General features: G+C 43.0%; 1 protein-coding gene across 1 annotated transcript; it reads left to right on the top strand.

Moving 5' to 3' along the window:
- Positions 1 to 3,082: 3,082 nt before the first annotated feature.
- LOC310695004 (acylphosphatase-2-like) lies at positions 3,083 to 10,768 on the top strand. Its single transcript, XM_083478967.1, has 4 exons — positions 3,083 to 3,220; positions 5,394 to 5,410; positions 6,572 to 6,681; positions 10,119 to 10,768. Exons 1-4 carry the CDS (start codon positions 3,166 to 3,168, stop codon positions 10,231 to 10,233), a joined length of 297 nt encoding a protein of 98 aa, XP_083335093.1. The 5' UTR covers positions 3,083 to 3,165; the 3' UTR covers positions 10,234 to 10,768.
- The last annotated feature ends 600 nt before the right edge of the window (positions 10,769 to 11,368 follow it).

Genomic DNA, 11,368 nt, shown 5'->3' with positions numbered 1-11,368 from the left:
CCAGCGGGCTGTCTTCCTATATACAATTTCCAGATTGCTGGGTCTGTGCTCATCGAAGCAGTCCTTTGTCTCTCTTACTACACAGTCACTTTTAACCTCATCTCCAAACTCACATTTCAGTTTCCCCCAAAGTCCGTTTTGGGGGCCTAATTTGGGGTAAAATCGTAAAAAAAAGCTCAACAACTTTGGTCGGCCCTCACACATGTTCACTTCATTAAATCTGGCCCTCTTTGAAAAAAGTTTGGGCACCCCAGCTAAACACACCTACCCACTCCTACCACATTCCCATTATTCAAATTACTGGGTGTACAGACATTGGTTTCCTTGCCAACCTTCTTTGATCTCCTTTTTTCCCACCCCTAAAGCTAGCACATTATGGTGCCCACTCATGCCCCTTCAAATGGCAAGGTAAGGAGTTTGAGGTCAAACTTGTGTGGGTTGAAACATAGGGTTCCTGGCATTGAAGGGGGAAAGTGGGTATTTTTTTCCAAACCTTGTGGAGGAAACAAAATTGGGCAGTGAGGGTCATTGATAGTGGTGTGCTGGAAGGAAGGGTGGCAGAACTCCAGGACTTTTTTTTCAGGTCAGAAGTAATGGAGTTGTACGCTGAAGCACCTGGAAAGTGAGTGCATCTTTCAAGTTTGTTTAAAACTAAGGAAGTCAGAGAATGAGGGAAATGATCAAGCAGAGGTTGGATACGTCTCTCCTTTTCTTATATGGGGTTCCTAATTCATACTAGTAGTTTAAATGGCAACAATTCTTTGCAAGGTTATTTACATTTCTAAGTAAAAGCTAAAGGCTGCAATTCAGCTGGCCTATGCAGTCTGAAGTAAGCACCACTGAGGTCAGTGATATTTACTTCCAATAAACTATGGATAGGATTGCAGTCGTGCTGACCTTCGTGCATTAGATATTCATTGAGCGTGTACTTCTGCTCCTTGATGTCTGTGTATACATGCATTTGGGATCAACACAGCTGTCTGCATTTTGGAGCACTCCTTGGTGGTTTGGTTATGGGGGCTGTCATGATGAGCTCCTACACTTCAAGATTAACCACTGCATCACAGAGAGGGAATCTCAAATGCATTAGTTTAGGGCAGGCAGATGGCTTATGTCTGTAACTATGGCATTTGGGATTCCTAATTTTAAAAAGAACAAGAAAAAAGGGTAATATCTGACTTCCAAGGCTGACATGAGCACACAAATCACCTGTGAAGCTGTTAGTGTCATCTGTACCACATGATCACACATGCCAACCAGGTGCTGCACCCATTGTTCCCTGTAACAATGCAAGGAATCTGGGAAGAAGGCGTTTGGATTGTGCAGGTGCAGGTGCCTGAGATAGACAACTAAAATGTATTGGGTTGACCCTGTTAATTGCAGCATTCTTCCAGAGGGCTAGAAACAGGAATAAAAAGGAATAAACAATGGGCTGGATCATACATAATGCCAAAACATTACAGAAAATAAGCCCTGAACACATAATATGTGCTATGTGAATCCTAAATAGGAATATAATAAAATGCCTTATACCAGGTCAGGTTAATCATCTGTTGAGAGCAGTAATGTTTACTTTGACAGCAGCCCTCCAAGGTCTCTGAGTTTTAGAAGCAGTGTTGCCCCCTGGGGTTTTACTGTGTCTCATCATTACATCTTACGGTATACAGTAAACTATAAAGCACCTCAAATTGGTTATTTACCCTTCCTGCTATGTCAAAGCAGCAGGAAAAGAAGACAGTGCAAATGTGGCCTAAAGAAGCCTGGCATTTTCCCCTTTTCTTCTTTCATAATGCATAGAAATAGATCCTGAGTCTCACTTCTATTTTGCATTTTGATGTGGCAACCCTTTGTGAAACAGCCAAACATTTCCATGGGGGTTCAGTTTGGCATGGCATGTTCTGTTTTTCTGTGTGTTCTTTTTTTTTGTTAATGTACCATGGGCTACAGTTATGGATGGGTACTAATCTGGTTCAGTTTTATTTTATTGCAAACCTACCTAATTTGTGTGGGATGCGGGTGGCGCTGTGGGTTAAACCACAGAGCCTAGGACTTGCTGATCAGAAGGTCGGCGGTTCGAATCCCCGCAACGGGGTGAGCACCCGTTGCTCGGTCCCAGCTCCTTAGCAGTTCGAAAGCACATCAAAGTGCAAGTAAATAAATAGGTACCGCTCTGGTGGGAAGGTAAACGGCGTTTCCGTGCTGGCCACATGACCTGGAAGCTGTATGCTGGCTCCCTCGGCCAATAAAGCGAGATGAGCACCGCAACCCCAGAGTCGGTCACGACTGGACCTAATGGTCAGGGGTCCCTTTACCTTCACCTTACCTAATTTGCACTTTCCAAAACAATATGCAAACCAAAACACAGCTATCCTTCAAAATCCAAATCTTGTGATGCAGTTCTACAATAAAATAATACATGTCAAATGCATACTTCAGGGGAAAATGTGTACAAAAATTTATATAGTAGTGAAAATAGTATATAAAATGCATTGTGTTAGGGAAAATTGCTTGAAAAATGTGTAAATCAGACAAAATCTCATATAAAAATATGTAAGGAGAAATTTGCTTATGAATTTTCATTAGCATTTTTAAAAAATGCATCTACTGCAGAATACTACAATACTAGTCGGAAGCAGGCTAGATTGTTGTCCTTCTGCCTCCCTAATGTTGTTATTTTTGTCCTATGGATTACCGGTATGCACTGGAGCAAGGCAACCTTGCAGTCAGGGTTGAAAAAATGTCAAAATCCTAGGTGTTTGAATAAAATGTTAGGCACCGGAGGTATTCCTAACTCTGCTTGCACAGTAAATGTCACCTGTAGGTACAGCATCCAATTGTAACACGAGATCAGGTTCCTTCACATTAGATCACACCTAGGAGAGGAGAGTTGAGGATCTGATTTATGCTTCAGCTTTTAACCCTCTCTCTCCCCCCAAAACCCTTTTGCTATGGGCTTGAGGATTCTATGTACCTGTCTGGCTGAAAGATGAGAGAGACTCTCTTCCTGTTTCTTTTTTCCAGGTAGGCCACATCCCCTGGTTCTCTGCGGCTGAATTTAGTAACACAGGCTGGCCAAACTGACTGCAGTGTGAAGCAGATCGAATAGCACACCCCTCTCCGTCTCTGTGGAAGCTCCTAACAACTGCCCGTGGCCTGCACTGAACCATGGCTGCTTCTGTTCTCTGGGCAATCGACTATGAGGTTTATGGGGAAGTCCAGGGTGAGTCCGTTTAGTTTCCCCCACCCCTTGTACTGCTATTGTGCTGCTCTGGGTGGGATTTTTGTGCATGGGCTATGGAGATGGTTGCTCAGTTCCCCTGCGGCTCATGCTGCAAATAGTATAGCCCTTGAAATAAGATGCTAGCAGCAGAGCCCTCTCCTCCAACTGCAGAATCTTTATTCGGCTCTAACTGCAGCTAGGTTGGCTGGAGCTGCTGTGCAGCTAGAATGACAGTCCGCAAGGACTCCAGAGGAGCTTAATTGAAGCTAATACACACGGGGTGTATATGGAGGAGACTAATTGGGAACATTAATGCAATTGGGTGTTGGATCTGCATATCCTAGAGCACAGTAGGAAGGTGCTGTATCTTTGCGGTGTGGAGATCTGGGCCATTACAGGGAGGGAGGCTGAGCATCCTTGATTCAACCTCATTTTCTTGATTTAATCCACTCCCCCACCCCACTCTATTTAAAAAATAGCAATTTTGTAACGTGATCTGTAACATTCAGGATGCAGCATAGCCTAAGCCACCATAGTACAGAATTGAGAACTCGAAATAGCTGTTTCTGTGGCAAAAAGGAAGAAATTTGGGTTCTTGTGCTGCATCCTTTGTCACTTAGGTCTTAGTGACAGGATGTGGTAGGTTTGCCTTTTAGACTGTCAGCCCTTTGAAGTGCAGGCTAGAGCTATTTTCACATTATCGGTCATACAATGGGCAAAAAAATCATGTTACCTCTAGGCCCTAGCTATTAGCTGAGTTACTGTGATTTAATGGAATGTTCAACAATATCCTTGCAGGATCTGACTGCTCAAATTGAACATGTACAGTATGCTAAAAAAGAATGCAGCTTCAATAAGGGAAGATGATTTTGAATGGAATTAACTTCACGTGGGACACACCAAAAAGAGATGTGTGCTGTTGAGAGAAAGGATGTAGGCAAACAAAGGTGCTGGGGGGTGGGTCAGGGAACTAAGGGGGACCTAAGGCTACAGAGGTGATATGAGCAAAGTTTCAGATTGAAGGCACTCCATTAACTGCCAAGTGGGTCGTGATTTCATGGGTAAATGATAGGACAGGGAGATTCAGGTGGCAGGTACAATAGTTAGGAACAAGAAGGTGCAGATTAGGATGTGCTGGATTGACACAACACGATATCCCTTTCAGTAATAAAAAATGACAACTTACCACTAAAACAAATAAAACATATACGTTTTGAGAGCTAGAGTTAGCATGTTGGGGAAGAATCAGGGAGGCCCATGTTCAAACCCTACTCAGTCATGAAGCTCATTGAATGACCTCGGGCTAGGCACTCTCTTAACCTTTCGAGGGCTGTGAGGGCAAATAGGTGGCGAAGGACATGTGCTGCCTTGAGCATCCTGGAAGAAAAGTGGGATAGAAGTGTAATAGGGAATAAACTAACACAGAAATATCAGGAGGAAAGCTGGGGAAATCAGGCATAAAGATTGGAACACAGCTTGCTGAAGGCAAAAGCATAATCACCACTAATGAGAAAGTATTAAGTCCAGAATGAAAGTCAGTATTTGACCAGTCAAATAAAATTGTGGGCAACCGACCATTCAAATGTTATCAAATAATCAAGCATTAATAAAAAACAAACACCAATTTATTAGAATGGGGGGGGGGTTAAAGAAGAAGAGAAAAATTCCAAAATCTATATTAAGGCAATATAGAATAAAGAATCTATCTATCTATATATTAAGATTATGCTAATTACAAAATCTGCTTTCCTTCAGAGTGAGGGACCAGTCCCTCACAGGTGTGTCACTAGGTCATATGGAAGCATAGGCTAGTTAGCAATTGTATACTTGCAGGTGTGATAAATACTTGTCTGTGTCCTAGGAGTTCCCTTTCCAAAATCCCTAAAATTTCAAAACATTGTTGGTAGTTGAAGCCACATGGCTTGATTGGGAAGAGACAATGTAACACAGCCTGTTCATTAAGGAGGTGTGCCATGAGGCGTGCTGCTGTCCTGCTAGATATCTGGCTGCCCACTGTGAGAACAGGATGCTGGACTAGATGGGACACAACCACTACTGGAGGGAACAGAAGACTGGACTAAAGAAACACTAAATATGTAGCTATAGGACTTTGATTGTTAATACTTGTTATGAATGTGATCGCTGACTGACTTCTCTTTTTTTCATCTTCTAGGTGTCTTCTTTAGAAAGGTAGGATATATCTGCATGTGAGATGTGGTGAGGCATTCTACAGCACATAGCCAAATTGTAGCACTTAGCAAACTAAGACTGCAAAGGCTGATGTTTCTACTTGGACGGTACTTTACTGGAATAACTGGAGAGAGCACTTCTCAAGCCAGCTTCCCAAGCTTCTACTCCTTCTTATACAGGTCCAAGTCTAGTGTAGGGTAATGGATACCCAGAGAAGCTGCCCATAGGAGCAGAGAGGAGAGTATGGCATTTGGAAGCAAACTCAAGCAAACTAAACTGTAAAGAACAAAGCAGTCTGACTCCTGACTTGCTAGTAGCAAGCATCCATGTCAGTGTGAACCTAGGAGGTTTATATACCTCTTCCAGCCAATGAGATGTCAAGACTGGGAGGCAATTAGGGCCTTAGAAATCTCTGTAGGAAAAGAGAAATATTTCATTGCTGTTGATGTTGCAGGCTGCTTGGTTTTGCCATAGTAGTACTGTTGGTTTTGTTCCCACCAGGGTACAAACAGGCAGAGATATTATTTCTTTTCATTTTTTTTATTTCACTTTTAATTTGTATACCGTCTTTCTATTTTACAATACCCAAGGTGGTTTACAAGCTGAAGAAACAAAGAATGTACACCTTATAACAATCTAATCCAATACGAAAATGTGATAATAAAACATAACTTTAAAATAAGCAACTTATATCAAATAAAGTAATATTCAACAATCCATTGGAATAGTATAGAATAATATTAACTATCAACATATAAAAATTAAACAGAAATCCACTCTTAACAATTATAATTAATTTCTAAACTATAATCAATAAAACAATGGCAAGTCACAGTGCATAAAAGAACAATAATGATTCCACAGGTACTATGCACATATGCTATGGGGAAATGAAGCAGAACCCTAATTATACTTCTTTGTTCACTTTGCGCTATCAACATTTCCAGGAATGAAAACATTTGTCCATCTGAAAAGAGACCTCACAGAGCATATACCACTGACTGAGCTTCCATGTCACCTGGCATAATCACAAAACTCAATGAAGGCTGCTCACTCATTCAGCCACCAGTCATCAAATGAAGAGACTGAGCAATGTATGTGCCATTGAGAATCAGCCTTGCAAGCTTCCCTGACCACTATTTTTCTGGCTTTTTTCACCAGTACACAGAAGAGCAGGGGAGGAAGTTGGGAGTGGTTGGCTGGGTGAAGAACACTGCCCACGGGACAGTGACCGGACAAGTGCAAGGGCCCAAGGAGAAAGTGGAGATCATGTAAGTATGTGAACTGGGCTCCTTCAGCAGTGGCTGAGGGAAGGGCTGACCTTACAATTAGGCAGCTAATTCTGTTTGTTATGAAAGGGCTGCAAATTATTAGTTATTTAATATATTGATGCTATATATATTTTTACTGCCTGGGAGAGGTGCCTGCGGGATTTTCTGTATTGGGTGCTAAAATAACTTGGCCAGCCTTGGATACTATGCATTTTGACTTGCAGCTTCAGGGCCTGTATTTTGGGGATTGAGTGAGGGGTGGTGCCAGCTAAGCAGAGTATAAAGGGTTAAAGGGGAACCACTTAATTTGCTTAACTGACTAGAAAAGGTCAGGGTGAAGGAGAGGGGGAGAGGGGCACAACTTCATGCATCATGCGGAATCTGCTTTGTTCATAGCATTAACAAGATTGAAATTGGAGACAAACCTTGGAACACGAGCTCCCCATAATATCCAAGAAGTCCAACATGGCTGTTGTTGGACTTGATCATAGACACAGTACCCTGAACCCACCACAACTGGCCCCATACATCTATGTTTCAACACTGACACTTAATGTTACTCAGCAGAGTGAGGCACAAGGCATTGGGCATGTAGTATATAGATGTCAGGCAAACTCCTCCCTTAACCAGAGTCTCTCCTTAGCCATCTCTTTTGTTGTTGTTAAATATCTAGTGCCCTGCCTGAATACAGAACTAATGTACCACTTCAGGTGAATAACCCTCCCCACTGAAAGAGACCAGGGCAAGATTTATAGCAAAGTTCAAAAGTCTGGTCTTTGTTATGTTCAAAATTAAATTGCAAAGGAAGAAACAGGGGAGCATTTCATCTTAAAAGTGATTGTCATGGTTACTTGTATATTCTTTCTAATATCCAGAGATGTTGGTGCTGCTGTGATCTGAAACATGGGAGGGGGGTGACTGCCCCCTTGGCCTTCCAAAATGCACCCCTGGTTCTTATCTGGAGGAAAACTGGTGGGATGAAGAGGGATAAATGGCCTGTAATAATGGTTTCCATTATCCTTATCTGAAGAGAGCCTGGCATTGGCAATCTGTACAGCCTTCAATCCCACTCCACCCCTCCCTCCCTTCTCCATCTGAAGTGTCTAAATAGGGCACCTCCCCAGACTCTCCCTCAACAGTGAATTGACACCCTGTAAATTTGGGACTTGGGTCAGCTTGCAATTAGGAAGTTGGTCCAGGAGGAGATGGAGAAAATTGCTTTATGAATTTGTGAGTAGCAGCAGCAGTGGGTGGAGGTGGGGGTGGAGCAAGGGAGTGGAGAAGGGGGTGCGGAGAGGGATGGTGCGCTCCCAGGGCGACCCTGGGGGTTTGTGGTGATGGTGAGACAGCTTCTCTAACAACGGGCTCTGTCACCTTCAGAGAGATGACAACCAGAGGCAGTTTCTATAGCGACAAGTCTTCCCCCCATCACCTTGAAGTTACATAGAGAGAGGGAACATGCAAGGAAACTGGGACAGTTTCCATAGCAACCAGCTTCTCCATTTCTTCCACCTTCATGTCTTTGAGGGGGGAGGGGGAAATTGGGGCCGCTTCCATAGCAACCATACTACTCCATCCCTTGCAGGAGATAAGCAGGAGTGAGATAATCCATAGCAACATGTATTCCACCACCCCACCCCACCCCACCCCGCATTTACTCTCTCCTCCTCCTGCTCTCTCTTTTTCAGATCCTGGCAGGGAATAACAAAGCAAAAGTGTACAGCCATCTATTGAGCCCCCACCCCTTTTCAATTAGGGTTCAGGTGGGAATCTGTAGCGCCCACACACACGTGTACCCCCCCCCATATGCACTCACTTCAATTTTTGAAATGGAAGAACAGCTGAGTAAGTTTATCGTGCGTGGGCAGTGTTTGAACAGCTTTCTTTTTTCGTTAACTGGAGAGCTTCATTCATGGGTTCTTTGGACTTTTTGAAGATGAAAAAGCTTTCCTCCAGGTTCCTCAGATGCTTCCTTCCTGACTAAACAAACAAACAAACAAACAAACAAACAAACATGTTTAATTTTTTTTTGCTAAATGTGGGCAACTATTTCCCATTAGAGGCTGGGTAAATTGGCAACTTACATTTTAAACCGAAACAAATAGATTCTTGTTGCGCCTTAAAAACTAGCAGTTTTATTTTGGCATTAACCTTCGTGGATTAGAGTCTGCTTTGTCAGATGACCATAGGCCTGGAAAGCTTATCCCATAATAAAACTGTTAAAATTCCCAGCAGATTTTTTGAGTGTTTCTAGAAAGGTGTTTATTGTGGAATAGATATTTCAAAGGCATGCAATGATGGGGTGTTTTTTCTTTGTTTGTAGAGTCCACATGATGTTGTTGGTATGAAAATGCCCCCACCCCCATTAATATGGATTTACCCTTTCCTGGAAAAACCTGATGCTTAAAAAAAAAAAAAGCTGTTGCCAGTCACCTGTTTGTGATATCCAAACAACCTACTTGCAATAATAGTCTGAATTAGTCCTCAGTCTGCAAGCATTTGTGTGTTCTTCATACTGCAACAGACTAAGGCAGCTACCTCTCTGGAAGCAGTTACTTTAAACTGAATGCTCACTGGGTCAGGGGCCTATCTTTTTAGTTTAATCAGCAAAGCACCACATACCTCATAGACATTGTCCAGCATATTATTATTTATCTACGGCATTGGTATATATTATGCTTTTCGACCATAATGGTTTTAGAAGTATTTAAAACTAACAGTGCAACAGTAATAAAAATAATGTAAAATACTAATTAATGTAATTTAGAACTATCACCAGCTAAAGGAAGCAAAAGAGCAAACAGAAGAGGAAACAGTTATGGAATATGCTCCAAACTGGAAAGGTCTTTATTCCCCTTGGAAAGAGAGAGAACATACTAGCCTAATCTCAAGGAGGAAAGGATTCCACTGTTTTGGGGCAACTATCGAAAAGTCCCTGCTCTAACTGTTCAGGATATGAGCCTGATTGAGCCCTAAATTTGGAGTGGGAAATGAATTTATTCTGCCCAGATTGGCTAGTCACCGTGTCATGACTCTACCCCTCATCTGCCCTGGCATGGCTTAGTTTCTTGTGTCAGCTGGAGCCATTTTCTCTGTCTGAATCTTTATTTAGTGTACCTAATGCAAGAACAGAAGTAAAGTCCTGCAGGATCAAACCAAAGGCCTTCAGTTCTCATAGCAGTCAACCAAATGCCTATGGGAAAGTCCCATTCTTTCTAGCAAAGAGAGAGCGAGAGAAAGAGAGACTCTGTATGTATGTGTGTGTGTGTGTGTGTGTGTGTGTGTGTGTGTGTGTGTGTACACACTAGATTTGATTACCCTTTGGTTCCGTCAACAGCCATGTTCCTTTTATGACCATGCAGAGAGCACAGGTGGGACTAAAAGAGAGAGGAGGGTAGCATGGGTGGGTTGCTAACTTGTGTTCCTTTCCTCCGTAGGAAGAACTGGCTACGCAGCGTAGGAAGTCCCATGTCTCGTATTGACCAGGCTGTGTTCTCCAGTGAGAGGGAGATCAGCACCCTTGAGTTCCAGTCCTTCACCACCAAATACTAGAACCTGCTGGCTGCCAGGATGGGATGTCCACCTCCAAGAACAAGGAGGGATACTCGGCTCAGAAGGAAGCACCACTCTCCCTTTCTGGGACAGGCTGTGCTGCTGATGACCAAATTTGACTGTGTTCTAGGCCCATGGCACTTCAAGTACCCTTTTGGATCCTTCCAGCTGCTAGCTATCTGAAAAGTACCAGTTGGCCACTGGTGTCTATAAAGAGGTTGTAAGCTCTTTTTGTTGCTTTCCATCCCTTGTGAAGGTGGCAGAGGCAGAAAAGAGGAAAATCAATTGGAGGGGCCTTGCCTACATCCGTCTCTCCAGGAGGCCTTCCACAATGTTACTTTCACAATGTGTTCACGAGCACTATTGGCTGGTCTTCGAACCCTCTTTTGGACAACCATCAGGATAAATGGCTTTTGAATAACAGGTAGCTCCTCAGTTACACACTTGCTCACTAGAGCCAGGCTGTTCTCCCCTTCACATCAGTGCCCCACTCAGAAGAATATTGGCTCATTAAATATTATCTTAAGAAAGAAAACGAATGGCCTCTTCTTTTTGGGAGTTGGGTATGGTCAGGTGTGTGCAGGACATTCTTGGATAAGGAAGACAATTTATGTTTCTGGAAAATCCTTTTGAAAGACCTGAAGATAGAGTTAGGCAGAAGGTGACTAGGGGAATGCAATGGTCTAGTGTTGGCAACATGCAGGCCTTCCCCTGTCAAGGCGTGGCCTACTTTTCGACACATTAAGGCTCAGCTGTGTTATATATTTTTCTGAATAAGTAATTTACTTTCCCCTTTCTTCTGTGCTGCAACTAAAATGCAGAACCTGCATGCTTTTGTGAAAGAGTTATCCCCATTCTGATAATCCTATCCACGCCTCTGTGATATAAAAGAGGTTTTTCCTTGGAATATCTGTATGCTAGGACACAAGCGTCTTTGCGTATCCCTGTTTGCGCCAGTAAAACATACAGTGGTGCCTCGCAAGACGAAATTAGTCCGTTCCACGAGTCTCTTCGTCTAGCGGTTTTTTCGTCTTGCGAAGCAACCCTATTAGCGGATTAGCGCTATTAGCGGTTTAGCAGCTATTAAAGGCTTAGCGGCTATTAAAGGCTTAGCGGATTAGCGGCGAAAAGGCTA

This window comes from Podarcis liolepis (genome assembly GCF_965112155.1).
Source record: "Podarcis liolepis genome assembly, chromosome: 15".
NCBI lineage: Eukaryota > Metazoa > Chordata > Lepidosauria > Squamata > Lacertidae > Podarcis > Podarcis liolepis.
This window is presented reverse-complemented; position numbering and strand designations above follow the sequence as displayed.